Genomic DNA, 23,099 nt, shown 5'->3' on the forward strand with positions numbered 1-23,099 from the left:
CGTATCAGCGTAAGTAGGCTTTCAACATTTCTCGAGTGTGAGTCACTTACCCACACTCGAGAAATATAGTGTGTATAGAACAGTGCCTCTGGTTTCATTCAATTCTAAATTCCAAAAAGGCACGTGAACATTTTTTTCTATATTAATTTTTTTTATGTCGTATATCCAATATTCATAGGAAGATATGGCTCAATTTTTAATTTTATATTTTTAAAAGAATTAGTTCAGCTGAGACTTCAGCCAGGCCAATGAAATTTAAGTTGTTTTTTTTTTACTTTTAAATAATTCACGGATTTAGAAAGTTGACCGGGCTGTAAATTCAGTGCCTTAGAAATCAATTCCTCATCAGGTCCCTCTGATCGTGTCAACTTCACGATCTTTCGGACGACGAGAGTTACAGAAAAAAGTTTACATATATCTTTCTCCACAAACTTGTTCATTATAATATCTCTTGTATACATTTTTGTCTGGCTAACTTTTAAAGATCAATTTAGTAAAAGGTACTATAAAACAGGCTCCCTAGAATATTAATATTATATATTCTGGACGAAAAATAATTCAGCCCTCCTTTCACCAGTGGAGGATAAATACAGGCCGTTATATATATAAAAAATGATTTTGTACTATTATTATAAGTTGTTTTTACTGCAAATGACAAAAATATATTATTTGGAAATAGAGATGAATATTTGCGTTACGCTGTGCGTTATTAGCATTTTCCGTGCAGCTCCGGAGCTTAGCATTGTTTCTCGATATGAGACGGTGCCAATCTGTCAACACATGAAGCGTCCTAATAGAGCTTGTCTGTCTGAGCTTGAGATAATAGAGCCATGGAAATATTCCATATAAGAATAATTTGTTATTGGTAACTTGTCATATCGAATGATAATAACTCTCAATGATGTATATATTAACTAATGCAAAGGAATATTGTTGCTTCTTCCAAATGTGCCGACATCTTACGAAGATCAATAATCATAAGAATGATTTGCTCTTTCGAAGCTTTGTTCTAAATACAAATGTCGTACTTTTATCAAACCAATGGCGCAAGTTTTTAAGTTGCGATAGCGTTTTACGGCAAGTAGCTATTCTGTAAAAACAAATTCGAAATTCACTACAGAAAACGGTCAAGAAATATCAGAGAGTGACATTCTATATTGACCAAAATAATTATAGCATTTTAAGAATACACGCATAAAAATAGTTTGCCATAAGTCTAGTCAACTTTTCTCGGGTAAGTAATGAAGTGAGTTCTTACAGAATCGCACTACAGGTCTCCTTATTATGTCACCCTTCCGCTGTAGGAAAAGTTTAAGAAATTCATATTTATTTGTGTTTTAAAATGTATTCGTATACTTAAATATAATAATTGCAATGAATACGAGTAATGGATACACAAAGAAAAAAAAAAGTAATAATATATATTAATGAATATAGTGAAAATATGAAATACAATTTAGAGAAAACAAAAAATCAATAAAAAAATAAAAATCACATTAGTATAGCACGTATTCAAACGAATCCAAATTTAAAAAAGAGATTTTTTTTAAATGAATCCAATTTTTCTTTTATGTCAGCGAGAAAACAGCCACGTCTATCGAAAAGCATTATAACTTTAAATCAATATATATAAATAATAAAACTATATAATATCAGACCGTGTCTATTGAAATCAGCAAAAGGAAATGAAATTCAAAAATTCTCAGTAAAAAAAGTAAATGAAAACAAAATATTTCCAATGATAAACAATGCGATATTCTTTTCCGTTAAAATTAATTTGTAAAATATTCAGTTATATTTTTTTAGCGAATATGACTAGAAGAAAATATTTTGTTATTTTTTATAAAAACGTTTAATTTTATTTAGAGAAGACCCACGAGCAAAATGCCCCCAGATGGAGAAAAAATATTCTTCAACAACATTTCTGATATTTAGCTTTGGAGTTGTTGAATTAAAGTGGACATAAATAGTTATGTGGTTTAGTGTTTTTCAATAGAGATATATGTATTAATCAAAAAATGATTGCAGTAAATAATATAGCAGAACTATCAGCAAATCGCATGGAGGACGTTTCTAAGGTTTCCTTATCTATGCTCCTTTTTCGATTTAAATTCGTACTTTAAATGCCAAACCTTATAGAATCACAAAATAAAATTACAAAGAGTTGAGTCAAATCGTTAGAGCCGTTTCCGAGATACACAAAATAAATATGTGCATATATAAAAGGATTGTTCATTTAATACAATAAGATATACAAAAGCATAAGAACAAAAATTGATTTGATTAATATTTTTGTATAGCAAACAAATGGAACAAAGTATATAGTTAAATATCTTAAGATCTTTTTATTCCTATTATTAGCAAAATGAATGTCGTTTTAATGAAATGTTTTATTACATTCAAACGGTTAACGACCCTCATCACGCTGATTTCTCGTCTTAATTTTTAGAGCGTTGTAAAATGCTTTGATACGGGTGAATTTATGGTAAAGATTTCTAAATTACATTTTTTGTTACACTAATTTGATGGTCGTGGATACCTTATAAGGATTAGAACCCTCGGGAGCTATCTCCAACTTGTGATTGAGCCAATAAAATGTCAAGTTTTTCTATCTATATATTTTCAGTAGTAGCTCGATGCTTGTGACGTCTCATTGCTACACTCCCAAGAGTTCGTCCCGTAAAGCTGTTGGTATTGCACCCAATATCTCTGATTTCTGTTGGATCGCCATTATATTTTCAGATTAAGGGATTAGAGAGTGCACTGACTTTAATAACTCCTGCACTGTTAGCTAGTTCTTGAAATTAGCCGCTATTACCTAAATTGTTTCAGACAAAATGTTTGCTATTTACTTTGTATTTCATAACCCATTTACTGATTGAAAAGCTTTTGCTAATATCATCTGAACCTTGTTAGATAAGTCTAAAAGTTGTTCTAAGGTAATCTAACACCGAATGTCAATGAGTCAGTATAACAATGAAAATGAGTCAGTATTAAGAACACCTTTAGATACAAAAGCTTAAATCGATAAGCAGTGTATTTTTGTTTATAAAAATATGTGTGATTTATGGTTTCGATGTCTATTATAAACAGTGGTACTAACTTATCAAATGGTGTCTTCATATGATCCACCTTATGGTAAGTGGTAACCACTGCTCAAAGAAATTGGTACTGTAAGAAATATTAACCAACACTTACAACACCAATACGCCATCAACCTTGGAAACTAAGTTGTCCCTTGTGCCTGTGGTTACACTGGCTCACTCACCCTTCAAACCGAAACACAACAATACTAAGTTTTGCTATATGGATATAGAATATATATAAAAGTATTGTAAACATAAAGATTTTGTTCTGTTAGTATGAACGCGCAGGATCTACAAATTCGATTAAAAAAACATTTTTTTGCGTTAGACATTTATTGACGAAGGTAGACTTAACATATACATAACATCACGATACATCCTACAGGGCTGGAGCGGAGCAATCACGTTGAACGTTCCACATTATTTTTCGGTAAAATAATTGGTTTCATTTGTTAATAGATATATTTTATTTACAGATACGAAACCTACAAGGCGACGTTGAAGAAGATCCCGGCGACGCGGCTGTCCCGTTTGACGGAGGCCCTCGCCAATTACGACCCTGTGCTCAATGAGTACTTCTTCGACAGACACCCTGGCGTCTTCGCGCAGGTTCTTAACTACTACAGGTGAGTCATAAGCATAATTGTTGATACTTCTGTTCTATATTCTTTCTACAATTCAATATTATTTGAGTTGAATACTGATTTAATTTTAGAAAAACGTACATTAAATTTATATGCCTTTAAATTCTGGAGCGTTCATTCCTCTTAAGGAGAAGATATATAGCTTTTCCGTTACTATACTCCAATGTCGCAAGTACAGTTGTGACAGAATTTCTTGTGAAACATGCAACTTTCCTTACGACGTATTGATTTACGACTACTAACAAGAAGATCAACTAACTAATGCAATAGATATTATATTATACTAAAAAATAATGCATCTCTTTACTGTCTGACTCGATAGGTCATAGCATATCAATTCTCTGAATCAAAGAATTATTTTATCAATAAAATAATTTTTTTACTAACGTGATTCGTGAAACAAACCTGAACAAGCTAACTACTCTAGACTCATCGTGAGTCATTCACCTTCATGGTAGTAGTGTATGAAAAATATTAGGAATAGCTTTTAACAATTATCTAATGACAGAAATGTGTATTTATCATTACGTAGCTAAATTGCTGGAATGCCTGCCTGTGTAATTTTTTTTAGAGAATGTAAGGCATCTCGTCAAATTACACAAGCGATAAGCGCTAATTTTATCTCTTAAGCTTGAATGAGATGAAGAACGCGTAAAATTTTTCGAATCAAATCAAAATGTACTTTATTCATATAGACTTTTACAAGAAGTTCTCGCCCGCAGATTCAAACGTGCATTGTGGGTGGGAGATATGCGAAGGTGCTAACCTATATACTTTTCCGTACCCCTAAACATTTATTGCAAATGTCGTAATGATTGAATAGTTAAGGCGTGAATGTGTAACAAACAAATAAATAATAATAATATCCAGGGACATTATTCACACACGGTCATCTGAACCCAAACTAAACAGAGCTTGTACTATAGAAACCAGACAACTGATATACTATATATACTTCTTTTTATTTTGTAAATACATACTTATATATGGATAAACAAACTCTTTTTCGCAATTATAATATTAGTAAGTTCCAACGAAGAGAATCGGCAAGAAACTCAGCAGTTATTGTTTTCATCCACTTCAATTACATAATTATGTAAATCAAATACAATTGAATCGATATGATAAATCCTGCTTGAAAATCAACAAGTACTTTACTTACTCCGATTTTATATTATATAATCTTGTCTTAATTAATGTGTAATATTCATAAATAAATAATAGAAATGTTTTATTTATTTATTAAGTAGTAGATATATATATATATATATATATATATATATATATATATATATATATATATATATATATAAGTTATTACCTTATCAATATAGTGGTCTCTTCCAGGCAGCCTCTATAAAAAGAAACATATTTTTATTTTTTAGCCAGGAACATTAATCGAGCGTAGTGTGATAGTAATTAAAATATATTAAACACTTAGAAAATAAGTAATTACTATAAATAAGTATTAATGTTGTTACATCTTACTTGAAATTTGTTTGTTCTTCGTTCTCGCAGTAGACAATTCTTGAACTAATCAAAGTTACGTTGATACATGCGTAGCTCGTAACTCGATATCGACTACGAAGGGAATGGATTAAGTTAAATAAGGACCACGTAGTCAATTAATATAATTGCTTTAGACAAACGTGTAGACGTTTTTTTAGATATAGTATTAGAGATTACAAATATGTATTATCATTATTATTTATTTATTAAATAAATATAAACAATTTTTTTGTAGTCCTCTGGTCTCTGCAGCATCTGCGGCTACTGATTTAACATTTAAAATATGTTTGAAGTGTGGGTGTCATGCGGCCGAAAATGCGATTTTTCGTGGAAATAAAGTATCAAAATTGTTATCTAATATTTATCTTTAATCATGTCCAAGGAATTGAATAGGCTATAGTATAAAACCCTGCAACATGCGCATGGAGTAAGCCAGTGTAATTACAAGTGTCACAAGGGACATAACATCTTAGTTCTCAAGGTTGGTGGCGCATTGTAATGATGACATAAGATGTAAGCGATGGTTAGCATTTCTTACTATGCCAATGTCTATGGGCGTTGGTGACTACTTAGCATCAGGTAGCCCATGTGCTCGTCCGCCTTCCCATTCTATAAAAAAAAATTACCTTATTGTGACATTGTGTGTAAAAAATTGCGTGTTTTAGGTGATATTTTGCCACATACATATATATCGACCAACTGTTATTTTAGCAGCTTGTTGGAACAAGATCTAAGTCTGAGAAGAAGAAGAGGACTTTGAGGGCACATTTACAAGTTATAACTTCTGTCTCTGACTGTATGTACCACGCGGTATCCATAGTTAAACAAACATTGTTTAAATATTTACATTTATCTATCCTTTGCAAAATAATTACAAGGAGTCGAGATGAATACGATATCGATCCAATTTTCTGACGTTTGAAGTAATGGGGTGAAGGACTAAATGTTTGAGAAGTACGGAACTAGTAGTTCCCGGGTTAACCAAGTTTTAGTTTCCTTTATCTCAACAAGTGTGAGGGACAGTTCTAAAAGGTGTGTTGAAATTTCTGAAATGTTATATATGCTGTGATTTTTTAAATGCATTTTTATTAACAAAATATATTAAAGACAAAACTAAGTAATGCCTGGATTTAAATGATTGATAAAACTTCAATTAACATGTTATATGTGTTGGGTAATTTCGTTTGTTTTTTTTCCAAATTTCAGATATAGCAACATCAATCCTTCCATTAAAATATCCCGATGATTTATCTATTCTTGTAAATGTAGAAACAATACAAAGATGACGTCAGTTGCTTTATCAACGACTAATCTATCCTTCAACACAGATGATGCTGTGCTCTGTTTCCCGTTTTATTCTCGTACTGATATGTCTGAACCGTCAATCAACAAGCATCAATTTTAGACTAACTTACGTTTTATTGCAGTTCTATTTTCTGTTTATATTTTTATTTTCATGTAAATAAAATTTGGTTACATCATTTTCAAAGGTGGTAGAATGTAGGTCAAACATTATTTCTTATTTTAAATAATGTATCGAGTTCGATTCTGTTTATTTTAAAATATAAACTATCCACTTTAAAGTTATATTCTAAAAATAATGAATTCAATATATATAGTTTTATATATGATGTATAAAATCTTTTATATATATAAGAAAAATTGACTGATTGATATATCAACGTCAAACCACTGAGAGCTAGCACCATAAAAATTTGCATACGGGCTCCCATTACACATTAGGTTAGCACTGAGGATGGATTTTTGAAAATTAAACCCCTAAGGTCTTTGTCACTAACAACGGGGATGACATTTTGAATTAGGCTGCGAGCGAAGCCGGGTAAAGCGCTAATATTCGAATTAAAGATGATTTATTCTCGAACGTACGCTTTGATTTTTATAAAAGATAAGTGTATTCCTTGTTGGTTCTTGTCGTTATAATTTAAATTTCGAATTCATGGTAGCTTTTTAATTAATCATCGAAAATGATGACTCAAAAGTGCTTTTAAGATTAGTAAGAGTATTTAAATTGAAGTAATTTTGAATTTAACATTTTGTGCCGTTTATGTACAGATACAATTATTTTTATTGTGACTAAGAGGGGTCTTTATAAATGTTTGTTTTGACTTCAAAAATTGTTATAGTGATAGAGCTAATTTGAATTTAGAATATTAAAATGATTAATTGTAATTTAGAATTTTAACTACACTGGAGTTTGAAAAGCGTATTAACTGAATCATTTCATTTATGTCACGTTTTTTGTAACTCAAGTTTTAGTTTGTTGCTGCTATGTACAGATTTTAGTGTTGGCAATGGACCTATCCTGTTTATAATAAGATCAAAATGATATAAAGCGTCATATATCTACATCGAATACAAAGAAATCTGTATTAAATACAAAAATGGAATGTAATTGATTACTTTTTGAACTATTAATTTGTGGTAACAGCCTGTGAATGTCCCACTGCTGGGCTAAGGCCTCCTTTCCCGTTTTGAGGAAAAGGTTCGGAGCTTATTCCACCACGCTGCTCCGATGCGGGTTGGTGGAATGCTCATGTGGCAGAATTTAAGTGTAATTAACCACATGCAGGTTTCCTCACGATGTTTTCTTTCACCGTAAAGCTCGAGATGAATTGTAATCACAAATTAAGCATATACAAAATTCAGTGGTGCTTTTCCGAGTTTGAACCAACGATCATCGGTTATATTACTATAATTAACTCTGTTTAGGTGCATTCGTGGCTTGAGAGTATTTATGTTATTATTTACAAATGTAGGTTATTTTTAGAGTCAAGAGAGATTAGAATTACTAACGTTCAACTAAATCCTTTAATAATTTTGTAAGGCATGATAGTGCTGTTACGTAATTGTCTAAACTTAATGACTGACAAACTCAATAACTTATCATAGAATTCGAATTAGTATTTTAATCCAGGCTGTCAGGTCTACAGCTTTATATCGAGCCACTGTTCTAACGTAACAGCTAGGAATCCTAATATATCATTGATGACAGGAAGACTCAGCGCTGCAGCTTAAGCGGTTAGGAAAGTTAGACAACTGACCTTAATACTGCTCGATTAAATATCTGAACTATATCGAAGTAGTATACTTATATACTTATTTTGCTACGGTTTTATTCCTTATGTTTATACTTATATATACTTAATGAATGATATATACTATAATTATTACAGATATTTTTAAGTTACGTATACACAAACTCGATATTTCATAAATCATAAATTAATATTTTTTTACAACAAAAAAAAAAATCTAGTTCAAATGACTTAATTATAATTATAGTAATCACATGATTTAGAGTACAGCAATAATAATCTGTTTGAACTCACATCGTATGTTTATGTTAAAAACCGTATGTTGATACGCTATTTTGATACGTTATTTATCACATATTAATGGCTTATTTATTTTTTATATATACTACTAGTATTCGCTTGCAGCGTCGTCCACGTATTACTCGTGTGTTTTACTGTTGGTAGGGCTTTGTGCAAGCTCGTCTGTGTAGATACCCACTCATCAGATATTCTACCGGAAAACAGCAGTACTTGGAATTGTTGTGTTCCGGTTTGTAGGGCGAATGAGCCAGTTTAACTACGGGCACAATAGACATAACATCTTAGTTCTCAAGATTGGTGGCGCATTGGCGATGTAAGTAATGGTTAACATCTCTTACAGTCCATGGGCGTTGGTGATCACTTACCATAAGGTGGCGCATATGCTCGTCCGCCTACCTATGTTATTAAAAAAGCAGGTTTTTGGTATAAAAATAGCCTATGGCCATCCGGCCATCTGATGCCAAACCAAGCAGAGCTTGTACTATGGAAACCAAACTGATATACTACATATACTACTTTTATTTTATAAATACATACTTATATAGATAGTTACACCCAGACTCAGGACAAACAGACATGTATGCACACAAATATCTGACCTGGGTGGGAATCGAACCCACAACTTTCGGCGTGAAATACAACTATCTACCAACCACGTCAAGCCGGTCGTTCAGTAGTTTATCTGTAAAAGCTTAATAGATAGACTTTCGCATTTATAATATTAGTATAAATAATAATAATAATTAAGATAGCCAATGTCGAATATCACTTTCTAAGATTCGATCTATTTCTGTGTCAATTTCGAGTTCGTTCTTACAGAATAGCTTTGTTAACAAAATAATAATTTAACAATAAAATATTCAAGCGAGTGAAACTTCGAAGTGCAATTACTTAAATATATTCAAATCTCCTGCGATGCGGGCTGCATTTTCTGGTATAAGTTTTATTGTATATCGGTTCAGTATTTTGTTCATTTAGGCATCACTAAAAACGTCTCCTAAATTATAAGTATAGACATAAATTAAAATAAAAATGAAAATGTATTTTATATATAGAATAAGTTTACGATGTTTAAAATTATAAAAAAAGGGTAACCACATTTTAACATAAATCTCCGATTTCGAGAATCTAAAATGATTCTCGAAATCGGAGATTTATGTTAAAATATGTTTTTAATCAAATTATTGTAATTGTTTTGTGTTTTTATCACAGTATGGTTCAAATATTTTACTTATCGCTACTAACATTAACATAAGCGATATGTAAGCAACATAAGTAAATATAAACTTGTAACAATACAGGCCTTACTTACAAACGTTGTTAGCTGTTTAAATACAATTTTTTCTCTTTCTGTCATTATTGTTTTGGCATTTGAAAGAAAAAGACTTGTATTGTTAAACTTGTCACTCGCTAAACGTTTATAAGAAAGGGCGTAAGTTTCTAAACGTCACGTTTTATCCCGAGGCACACCAAGAGATGTTTCAAATAAAAAAAAACATTGTTTTATTTTAAAATATAGTTCTATTTTATTTAAGTCGAGATGGCCCAGTAGTAATGACGCATGAATTTTAACCGATGAACGTGGGTTCAAACCCGGGCAAGCACCTCTGAATTTTCATGAGCTTAATTTCTGTTATAATTCATCTAGTGCTTTACGGCGAAGGAAAACATCGTGAAGAAACCTGCGTGTGTCTAATTTCATCGAAAATCTGCCACATGTGTATTCCACCAACCCGCATTGGAGCAGCGTGGTGTAATAAGTTTCAAACCTTCTCCTCATGAAGGGAGAGGAGGCCTTAGCCCAGCAGTGGGACATTTACAGGCTGTTACTGCACTGTACTGTAGATCTATTTTATTTTAATAAGAAAAGAAACAAAAGAATGTTTATGTATTTATAGTATGTATTTTTCCAAATGAATTTTTATTAGATTTTGTAATGTATGGAATCAAACTTTCGTTGATCTTACGTAGTTAATACATATTATATGTACGCGATTGTGTTATGAGTCATCAAATTGCCCAAATAAAGGCGTATTATATTGACGAAATAATATTTTTTTCTTAGTTATCTTATTCTTTAATATATAATAAACATTATTATAATTTGTATTGTATAACATATTAATTTCGCAAAATATATCAATAATAAAGAAACATGACGATAATTATAAAAGACAAGTTATGTATATATTGTAGGTATATAGTAATTTAGAAGCACTCAATTTCATTCCATAGTTAGTCTTAATAATAATATTGAACATATTTCATATTAATCAATCATAATATGTGCTACTTAGGCAACCTTTTTTTCGTTATATTATAGTCTACCGTTTGGTAATGGTCACCACTGCATTAATCACCCTTTAAACTGGAACATAACATTATACTAAGTAATGCTGTTTAGCGGTAATATATGGATGGGTGGATCTACTTTGGAAGCTCTGCTTTGAAAGTTATATTAAAACTTGTTGTAATATGTTATATATAATTTTAAAGTATAATTGTGGTGTACATATAAAAGTTAGTTACTAATCCTTAAAATGGCTTTCAGATCATAGCATTGGCTTATTAATTTTTTTATTAATGTAGTCACAACATTTATATGTTGATAACATATAAATGTTGTGACCAGGGTCCGGAATTTTCTTAGCATTTTAATTTGTCAAAAGGATTGTATGCTCCCCGCAATTTTTTCTACCAGCGAGCAGCAATACTAACTAGACGGGCTTAGATGAAGCCCTACCAAGTAAAAAGTCTAAGGAGGTACCACCCATTGTTAAATATAAATTGTTCTATCGCCAAGTCATATATTGTATTTTTTTTTTTTTTTTTTTTATATTCGCTGGGAGGGCAAATGACTCTACTCCACCTGTTGGTAAGTGGTAGTAGAGTCCAAACGCGACGACGGCCAGTACAGACGGGAAAAACGTTCTGCACTAGCCGCCTTCGCCTTGCCGGCCCGCAAGATGCCTCTTCACGCCTCGTTTGAAGGAACCCGGGTTGTAAGAGGAGGGGAACACGTGAGCTGGTAAGGAATACCATTTTTTGGAAGTGCGACAAAGAAAGGAGTTATTTAAAGTATTGTTATTTACGCACAATAAATAATATAATACCAACAGCAGTATTTATTGAACAATAACTTTAATCAGAAACATGATCGTTACGTCCAATATATATTTCAAAAACGAAGTCAGATTGACGCTAGAATCACACGGTGTACGCTGGTAACATTCCAATGTTGTAACTGATATGCCGATCTGGTGCACGTATATTCAAAGTAACGATCCCACATTTCAATGTACACAACTGTGAAAGCATCCTCAACCAAGTTTTAATGTTCTGCTATAAATTGTCGGTTTACTTGTTATGACGGATTTTATTAGCGCAAATAAACTATGTTCTTGATGGTGTTAAGTTTCTGTTCGGAAATTTCCCGGCTCATGTACGTTAATACATTTTATTTATTTTTGAATTACGAGACGAACAATTTACCTATTTTGCGGCAAGTGTTCATTTTCCATATTATGCCATTGTATCAACATCATCAGTAAATCGGCACTCAACGCTGTACGAAGGCCTCTCCTAACACCTTCTTAGATTAATAAGACGACCTTAAACATCATACTTACACCTACTGGTGGTAGGGCTTTGTGCAAGCTCGTCTGGGTAGGTACCACCCACTCATCAGCTATTCTACCGCAAAACAGCAATACTTGATATTGTTGTGTTCCGGTTTGAAGGGTGAGTGAGCCAGTGTAATTACAGGCACAAGGGACATAAAATCTTAGTTCCCAAGGTTGGTGGCGCATTGGATATGTAAGCGATGGTTGACATTTCTTAAAATGCCAATGTCTAAGAGCGTTGGTGACCACTTACCATCAGGTGGCCCATATGCTCGTCCGCCTTCCTATTCTATAAAAAAAAAAAACCGTTAATGTGTCATAGAAGAAAAGTTATACTGTCTCTTGTGACTATATTTTTTTTTTACACTGGCTCACTCACCTTTCAAACCGGAACACAACAATGACAAGTACTGCTGTTTAAGGTAGAATATCTGATTAGTGGTTGGTACCTACCCAAACGAGGACGACCAGTAAAGAAATTCTCGAACATTATGCACTATTTATACTTAAATTAAGAAATCCGTAATGCTTGCCGTGTACATATTACTATTAACCAATAAAAATATTTACAGCTAATAAAAACAAACACATGGACACTTAGTGCAGTCATGGTTGTTTTGTGTGACATTTTTCTATTTCATAACAAAAAATATGACGTAATATGATATTTATCTTACTCAAATGTATGGGGATGTCTGTTGATTGTAAAAATGAGATTAAATTTTCATAACTTTTAACTATTGTTTGACTTGGTCAAAGTGACATTCATCTCATGTCGTATCTACGTTTTGACACGTATTTACGACTTACCGAGGAGACCAGGACCCCCAATTGCTTAAAAAGTCGAGATGGCCCAGTGGTAAGAACGCGTGAATCTTAACCGATGAACGTGGGCAAGCACCGCTGAATTTTCATGTGCTTAATTTCTGTTTATAATTCATCTCGTGCTTTTCGGTGAAGGAAAACATCGTCAGGATACCTGCATGTGTCTAATTTCATTGAAATTCTGCCACATGTGAATTCTACCTGTTTACTTAACTACTACTACTCTGTTACTTAACCGTTGTTTCGTAGACATTGTCTTAAAAATAATTATTTATTTATTTTAAAGAAACCCATTAAATGAAAACGATACACATATAAATTTTAGCACTTCATTTTATAAGCTTCCATGTATAACAATATGTATGTAGCGTGATACAGAAAGTGAGTAAAAACATTATACGTATGTGATATATGAAATCTAAAATGTAATAAATAAATATATTTTACGTAGTGTATTAAGTTTAGTGAAATATATGTAAAGACAAATAGAGATAAAATTATAGTAACATGTCCATTAAATACATAACAGCTAAATCTTAATCTCTATGGACTCATTTAACGTGATGTTCGTATTACATCAGATTTCATTAGATATGGTCCGGTAGAAAGGATTTGAGCAAAGTCTTCGATTCAGATTTTTGTGCATGAACATGTCTGTTTGTCCTGTACTGTACAGTTTTACAAAAGAAAATTAGTATATGTAGTATATCACTTTGGGATCAGATGGCCGTGTGTACGTTATGTCCCAGGATATTATTATTAATTTAAGCGAGATTCATTTGTAGATTTAGTGTTTTGAATCAAACAACAGTGGTCACAAGTTGACCACTGAAATTCAGAGTTGTAAGAAAATCAATTGTGGGGTTAAATACACGGTTTAACAAGAGGATCTCAGAAAGTATCCTTGTCAGATTGACAAAAAAATATGTAAAGGAACGCTTGAGCTAAAAAGGTTTTTTATACAATAAGTGAGTTTATGGATGATAGCAGACCTTGGGAATTAAACGATTGCCTCTTGGATAAATTTTTTAATACTAAAAATTAGTAAACAATTGCAAGAAATGATAAAGGTAAAATTAAAAAAAAGCTGAGTTTTTTTCGCAGGTCCTTCTTAGGACAGCGTATTTCTTTTTCGAACCGGCGAAAGTGTCTAATTTGACTAATAAGTGTAATGCTTCTTAGTTGAATCAAGGATTTTGAATCGATTCGAATGTGCATATTTGTAACAGATGTGTAGGTAAAATGTAACATTTTTAGGGTTCACAGATTAGTAGGTTTGGTTAGCTAGAAACATTAATTTTCTTTTAATTATAATTTTAATTTTATTTATTACTGGTCCGCGTTTGACTTTTCGTGTGTATACAAAAGTCTTTTAAATTGATATCAAATTGAATTATGCGTATAATTGTGTTAAACTGGACCCTTTTTTCAGGATATAACAAGGTTTTCAGGTTACACTTAATAAACGAATATTTATGTCTAAAATCCACAAACAGACTTACTTTTGTACTTTTTAAACGGTTAATTAAAGGATAATATTTGTGTATATATGTGGCTTTATCTTTAAGCTTAATGATCTCCTAATGAGTTGAAATGCGGGATCGTGATAGATATCAAGGTTCATTATAATGAACTATTCATTAAGAAATTCATGATATCCTGGGACATTATTCATAAGCGGCCATCTGATCCCAAATTATGCAGAGCTTGTACTATGGAAACCAGACACAACTGACAAACTACAAATACTACTTTTTTTTGTAAATACATACTTATATAGATAATTACACCCAGAATCAGTACAAACAGACATGTTCATGCACACAAATGTAAGTCCTGGGTGGGAATCGAACCCACAACCTTCGGCGTCAAGGCTCCAACCACGCCAAATGGCTCGTCAGCAATAACTAGCACCCTCGTCATAACTGCTAACTCGACATTACTAAAACTAATTGACACAAATAAATCCGCTGTACAAACGCGGTTCATATAAAGACAACTGAAAGCAACAGCCTTTAAATTCCCTTCAACTTGACCTTCTTAACCCTTCTTTCATTTTGATGTTTGGAGTTTATTCCATCGAGCTAATAGAATGTTGGATACGAGCGTGGCGACATTTCATCTAACGCATTGTATATTGACATTGGCGCTGTAAGAAATATTAACCATTTCTTACGCCGTCAATGCGCCACCAATCTTGGGAACAAAGATGTAATGTGAATTTTGCCCGTAGTTACACTGGCTCACCATCCTTCATCCTGGAACACAATAATACTATATATTGTTTGTACTGTTAGGTGGTAGAATATCTAATAAGTGAGTGGTACCTTCGCCGACGGACTTACACAAAGCCTAACCACCAAGTAAACCACCTGACCAATTTGCCACCCTGAGCGTGAGATGTATAACTAAGTACATGAAAACTCATTAGTGTTTGCCCGAGTTTAAACCCGCAATATTTGGTTAAGAATATTTTTTTCTAACCAATAGGCTCTTACGATCAACGTACATATGTTTATTTGTCAAATAAAATCAATTCACAGACACTTCGTCATTTCACGTTGTTAGTTTTTACTTATCCAAACGGGAATTTGAACCCAAGACCTCCCTCTGATCTGAATCTGCGTTCTTAAAAACTAACCAATATATCAACGAGACATACAAGTCATTATATAATAATAGTACAAGTTATATTTTTATGATAATATTTTAAGTAATAAATTTATAATAATAAGCTCTCTAATTATGAACAGCGTACCATCTAATTAGATTTCAGAATTAATAAGACTAAGACATAAAATAATAATAATATTTTTTTTAATTACGAGTAAAATGATTAACTTAATTTTTTATAACTACCTTAAACAAATAATTATAATGGAACAACACTGTTTTACTCTTAAATAAAACCATTAACCGCACGTGGTCTGGCATCGTGGCACGAACTGGCATTGCACCAAGCGAATGAGTACTAAGTTTGAACGGCTAAACACAGCCTGAAAGCCGTTCGTTTGTATATAATGTATCACATAGATATAGCATATGCTCGTACTATTTGTCACCTAATTAGTACAAAACTTATATATTTCAATTTAACACAGCTAAATAATATACTAAAATTAAAACAACGAAATGTGTACATTTAAAATCTTTTACAGATAATTTCTGTACATATTATATTCGAAAGCTATTGCTAAACTGTAAACACAGCATAATATGTATAAAATTAATACTTGCCCCGTTTTGAATTTGAAATTTTTGGTTACCGTCCAACATTACACTCACTGAGCCATCTTGGCTTATAATATCAAGATTCATAGAAAATCGACCTTTAACATATACATAAATAAAAACTTTGTATACATATTTCATTGGTAGATTTACATAATGGCTGCGAAAATGTTATTACCAGCTATAATATGCTGATCTTTAATAATACCGACAAATGATAAAGCCAATTAAAACTACGTCAGATGTTTACAAAGGTTTTTTTTTTAAAGAAAATATTACAAATATATTTGCTGTGTTAATACGCGACTGTTTTATTCATCGAAGCTTTGACAAACCGGTTGACGTTTATTGCTCGTGCCATCGCGTTATGAAATTATATACCCACGTTCCAGGCGAACGCTCTTCATCATTTAGAGTGCATAAGACTGCACTTACGCGTCAAATGCGATTGTAATATAGTGTAAGCTTAATTCAAAGAAGTTAAACAATTTCTTTGTTTATTATTCTATTAATATTTAATTTTTTAACTTTTTTAATAAGTCTACACGTATATAAAGTACTTATATGTATAATGTAATCACTGTATAGGATGACACTGGCCTTTAAGACATGGAGTATCTTTGAATGTATAACGAAAACTCTTTCAATAAAGATTTTAATACTGTTATTATTATTGTGTCTTCTTCTTCTGAATGTGAAACAGCTACCAAAGAGCCACTAAGCAACGACGTTGTTCAACTAAACACCCATCAAATAACGGTTATAAATCATGTATGTATATTTTCCTAATTGTCTTGTTATTTATTGATTTCAATATCGGCGAAATAATCTGCTTTGTTAAGGGCAGATGATTATTAGCAAAGACCGTTAACTGAAGAATTGAATTGAATATTACTCTTACAATACATATCATTTAAAGTCGGATTATTGCATTATGTATAGAAATATATAAATAATGCGTATGCGCGAAACTTTGGAATGCTTTGCCTGAGTCCGTATTTCTCGATAGGTACAATGTTGGTGTCTTCAAATCCAGAGTAAGCAGGTTTCTTATAGGCAAGCGTGCTACATCTTATACCGTGTTGATGCTTAACATCAGGCAAGTCAACGGTCAAGCGCTGGTCTATTAATAATAAAAAAAAAATTGAATACAGCGGACTTAAATATTTGCTATTTCCACGACTTTTCATGCCCTCTTTGAGATACTCGTGCATACGTTGTGACCGCATAGCGGGATGTTTATTTTCTAAAGCCATTTCACAGAAAAAAATACTGTTTGTGGTATTAATTAGAAAAAAGTCATCAAAGTCCGTTAAGCATTAATTATTTAAGACTTTGATAAAAATAAGATGTTAAGATATTTTATTTTTAACCGGAAATGCAAAATCTAATATAAAAGTTTAGCAATTTCACTTTAAATTAAGGTATAATATAAAATAACCTATAAATAACCACACGGTAAGGAAAGAAAAAAATAACATATATTGACATAAATCGTTTTGAATTTGAATAGAAATAACTTTTATCAAAAGCCGTAAAAAGGAAATAAAAAAGATATACATTTTGTAAAATGTTAAATTGCAGCCTATAAATTGTATCTTGCTAAGGAAAGACCAATCCTGTTACGGAGAAAGACTTGGAGACTTCTTGGCAGCTAAAAATGCGATATTTTCTTTAGTAACATTCAAATTGAAGCCAGATTAAAGACTTCGGACGTAGACTTAGAATATTATGAAATAGTACGATTATTAATTTGTAATGCTTATTGGCTGCTAGAAATACGAGGATATAAATATCTTTCGAAAATTTTCTCGATCCTAATCTTAACGATAATATATAATCAATATTTGAACATCGTGAGTTTGGTTTGATAAGCTGCAACGTTTATATATACTCACACATTAGATTTTCTACTGCTAAATGGCAATACAATAATATTGTTGCGTTTCTGTTCGAAGGGTGAGTTAAACAATGTAATAAGCACATTTGATCTAATATTTTAGTTTCCAAGGTTTGTGGCCAACGTCTGAAGTTATGTTATGAAAAAATCCCTATATGGTGGTTGCAGAGTCTAAATGGATAAGGCTTTTGTCTATCTGGATCGTTACTCTATACTTATTAATTATTCTACCAAATATATCTATATGAACTATTGTGTTACGGTATGAAGGGTAAGCGAGTGTATACACAAGGGTTACCTCTTAGATTCCATGGTTAACAGGGTATTTATAGTATATGTCTAAAGAAAAAGGTCACCATTAATTACATCTGGCCTATAGATGATCTGTTGGTCTGCCTATTAAATATATACTACACTAGTTTTCGTCCACGGCTTCCTTAAAGGGAAGGAGATCAGGTATTCGAAAAAAAAGACTATATATTTCCATGGGGTTCACACTTGCTTCATATCAAATTTCATCAATATCAATTCAGTGGTATAGCCGTAAAGGCGTAACTGTCAGACAGAGTTACTTTCGCATAATATTAGTAAAGATTATATTTGAAAGTAATATGTAAGCTTATTTTGTATATAGCGTTTTTCTTACAAAATAAACAGGTGTATTTATTAAGACTAAGAATTTTTTCTAATTAATACCACAAACAGTGTTTTTTCCTGTAAAATGGCTTTAGAAAATAAAAATCCCGCTATGCGGTCACAACGTATGCACGAGTACCTCAAAGAGGGCATAAAAAGTCGTGGAAATAGCAAATATTTACGTGCGCTGTATTCAAATACGCATTCTTTATATATTTCTATACATAATGCATTAATCCGACTGTAAATGCTATGTATTGTAAGAGAAATATTCAATTCAATTCTTGATTTAGTGGTCTTTGCTTATGTTGAGGGCAGATTATTTCACCAATATCGAAATCAATAAATAACAAGACAATTATGAAAATATACATATATGATTTTAAAAACACATAACTTATCATATATGACGGGCATTATGACGGGCCGGTTGGCCTGGCTGGTAGATACTTGCCTTTCACGCCGAAGGTTGTGGGTTCGATTCCCACCCAGGACAGACATTTGTGCGTATGAACATGTCTGTTTCTCCGGACTCTGGGTGTAATTATTTATATAAGTATGTATTTACAAAAATAAAGTAATATATGTAGTATATCATTGGTCTAGTTTCCATACTACAAGCTCTGCTTAGTTTGGGATCGGAAGTTTATATATATATATATATATATATATATAAAGTGGCTACAGCCATATTAGAACAATGAAGAGATTTAGGGAGTATTTTTTTCTTGGTTACAATAAGAGTGCTTTACCTCAAGCACTTTTACGTTGATGCACTTTTCAAGGGCTTTGAACATTGATTTAAAAATTACTTGAGCTTAGTATACTTCAATCTTTTTACTCTTGTTGAATGTTAAGGGGCCCTCGGGTTTCCGCAAGAGGTACTACACTTTGTAGATAGAAAGGGTAGTTCCTTCCGATTCTCTTAAGCTAGCTCGTAATGTTAACTTTCGACCGTTTAACCGTTAAACTAAGCTTAAACACTATCGTCATTAAACAAAATTGTAAGGATTAATAAAATAATATAAATCTTATATTAAAAATATTGATTACAACAAAGCATGCAAAATAATTATGTAAAATAAACTAAACAAATCATTTAATTTGTAAAGAACAGTAACTATAGAGATTCTTGCCGGTTCTTCCCGGTAGAAACCCTAATCTAAGCCGATGGTAGAGTTAAATGATTCTGGAATATGACGATTCCAGAGTCCTTTTAAGAGGTTATTTGAACAAAATATAATATGACTTATTAATAGTTAAAACAAACTTCAAGCCTTTAAAACCATTTGTGTACTGAATATATTTTAAATATTACTCTGGTAAATTAAAGCGTCTTTCTATATAAGCACAGAGTTGATTAAGAGTTGGTTTTCATTTATATCCTTCTTATTTTATCTTATAAGCTTTAGCTAAGCCAAGTTACTAGCAGCTAATGGTTTAGTAAGAGGAATCTTGAAATTACTTCGTTTAGTTTTTTTTATGGTATAGGTAGACGAGCATATGGGCTATAATGGTAAGTGGTCACCAACGCCCATAGACATTTGCATTATAAGAAATGTTAATCATCGCTTACATCGCCAACGCACCACTAACTACGGAACTAAGATAACTAAGATAACCAGAACACAACAAGACCAAGTACTTCTGTTTTGCGGTAGAATATCTGATGAGTGGGTGGTACCTACCAAGACGAGCTTGCACAAACCCTACCAGTAAAAAATACCATCAATATATGTATAGTATGTACGATACATGTTTTTATTCACACAATATTATTTTCGTGTCATTCGCTTCACTTGATTGTATATAGATTATTCAAGTATATTACAGAGGGAAACAATTATAAAATCATTATTCAAACTATTTTAAACATTTATTTGACATTTGGTAACAATATATAAATGAAAAATAATCGATCGATAACATTTCCGAAGTTATTAGTGTAAAACTTCGTTATAATATAGTATATTTCGAGTTCTGGTATTTAAAAGATTTCAGAGCATGTTGCTCTATATTTTCGCTTCTATCGGTGGATTCGTACTAATTTTTGTCATGATTTAACGCGTCATAAAACATGTATTTATCGTATTTCATGGCTGAATTTTCTGGCTCTAGTATTACGTGCAGAAATAGTGCAGTACAGGAGGATTCGTTTTGCAATATCCAAAAAAACCCACTCACGGGAATCGTTCTTCCTACTTTCCGGAATGCAGAAATATCTTCCCTACAAACAAACTTTGTCCTCCAAATCTGTAATTATTATTTTTTTACTTGGACTTGCAACTTTGTTGTCACCGTAAATGTAAGCTAATTTTAAAAAGCAATTCATGTCCTTAGTACCAAAAATTCACTCAATTTCGGAATATTATCGGTCTCATTGATCTATTGGCTTATTTATGTTTTATTTCATTATGGTGAGTGTAGAATCATCTTCGTATGCTCAGCATCCTCAGTAACTCGAAGGGAGTTACGTGACTGCGTGCATCAGTTATAAAGTTTAGTGTTTTATAAAAAACAGCGATACCTGAAGAAATTTGAACCAGTAATCATTTATTAAGACCCATATGATGTATCTACTAAAATGGTCACATTTAATCATATACAGACATGTTCTATCATTCAGAATAGCTGTTTAGTGTGTATATGTTTCTCTGCTTCGGTTTGCGCTTAGCTTAGATACGTGTTCACATTGTCTGATACGATGTTGATACGATAATATTTATTTTTAATTTATTTTAGGCAGGCCGACGAACAATTAGGAGATTTTATTGTACATACTCCACCAAAAAGTACGAAGGTTTTGCCAACTAAGTGATCTTGAAGTGAGTGAAGGAGTCTTGTATTTGTAATGACATTCACTTAACCTTGGCTTTCAAACCAGTACACAGTAACACACACAACAATACAAAGAAAAACTCTATCTAATAATTTGCATGAGGTTATTGAATATAAAATTGTAAGTGGTCAAATAATTCTAAGTTAATAAAAAAAAGCAATTCGAACATTAATTTTCCTATACGATATCATGTCGTTAGGTGTGAAAACGACTTAAGCCGTAAAGCAAACTAATAGCATTACCCGTAAAACGACAGTAGCAAAATAAGCGCCGTGAATTATGTCCGAAATGGGCACGTGACATAAAAGGGGTAACAACCTCGATTACTAATTTAATATAATTAAGGGCGTGCGCGTCTGTTTGCGCATTCTACGTGTTAGAGATTACAAGAATGGCTTTACGTTTTGTTTGATAAATTTTGATCGTTTTTTAAACTATACAAATAATAATGTGGACATATGTATAAATTCGTTTATGCCTTATTTTATACTGGTGGTAGGGCTTTGGGTATGTCCGTCTGGGTATGTACCACCCACTCATCAAAGATTTTACCGCTAAACAGCAATCCTTAGTATTTTTGCGTTCCGGCTTAAAGGGTGAGTGAGCCAATGTAACTACAAGGACAAGGGACATAACATCTTAGTGCCCAAGGTTGGTGCCACATTGGAGATGTAAGGAATGGTAATTATTTCTAACATCGTCAATGTCTATAGGCGGTGGTGACCACTTACCATTAGGTGACCAATTTGCCCGTCCGCCTGCCTATAACATAAAAAATGTATATAGCGTGAAAGTCCAAGAGCTGAATTATGAGTGCGAAGGCTATATAATAAAAGCCATGATAAAAGTGTCTGGAGTCACGTGTTTTTCAATATGATTCACAAGATAATAAAAAAATACGCTTTGAACTTTAACGTTTTCGGGTAGCAAATTTATTGCTACCTCCTACCTGCCAAAGCCACGATGGTCCAAACTTCATAGCGTGTAGTCGTTTTCACCTCTATTGGGAAATTGGGCAGATAATATTTTTTTAGCTTTTATACGATGACGTAGGTCTGGCGTTCACGTGTACTTGCTCTATAAATGCACACGTTCAGTTTCCATATATGACGTGTTAAAATAATTAGTGTAATTACAGGCACAAGGGACATAAAATCTTAGTTCCCAAGGTTGGTGGCGCATTGGCTATAAGCAAAGGTTGACATTTCTTACAATGCCAATGTCTAAGGTCGTTTGGTGACCACTTACCATCAGGTGGCTCATATGCTCGTCCACCTTCCTATTCTATAAAAAAAAAATTATACTTTTTTTTACAGACGTACACGTGACTGGAGTAAACCATTTTTTTGTCGGATGAGTTTCACGCGAAACGTTAAATAACGTCGCACTCAAATTTGACATTGAAATTTATTCTCGCCGCGAACAAGGGACGGTATATAAAACGTTGGTC

The 23,099-nt window shown here is 32.4% G+C and overlaps 1 protein-coding gene across 1 annotated transcript in view; it reads left to right on the top strand.

Annotated features, from left to right (window-relative positions):
* Nucleotides 1-23,099, top strand: part of LOC126772083 (potassium voltage-gated channel protein Shaw-like) — a 249,197-nt gene that overhangs the window by 33,080 nt on the left and 193,018 nt on the right. The window contains exon 2 of the mRNA XM_050492253.1: nucleotides 3,563-3,712. Within this exon, the coding sequence (XP_050348210.1) occupies nucleotides 3,563-3,712 (150 nt within the window). The remainder of the gene's footprint in view (nucleotides 1-3,562; nucleotides 3,713-23,099) is intronic.

The sequence above is a fragment of the Nymphalis io genome, chromosome 11 (assembly GCF_905147045.1).
Source record: "Nymphalis io chromosome 11, ilAglIoxx1.1, whole genome shotgun sequence".
Lineage (NCBI taxonomy): Eukaryota > Metazoa > Arthropoda > Insecta > Lepidoptera > Nymphalidae > Nymphalis > Nymphalis io.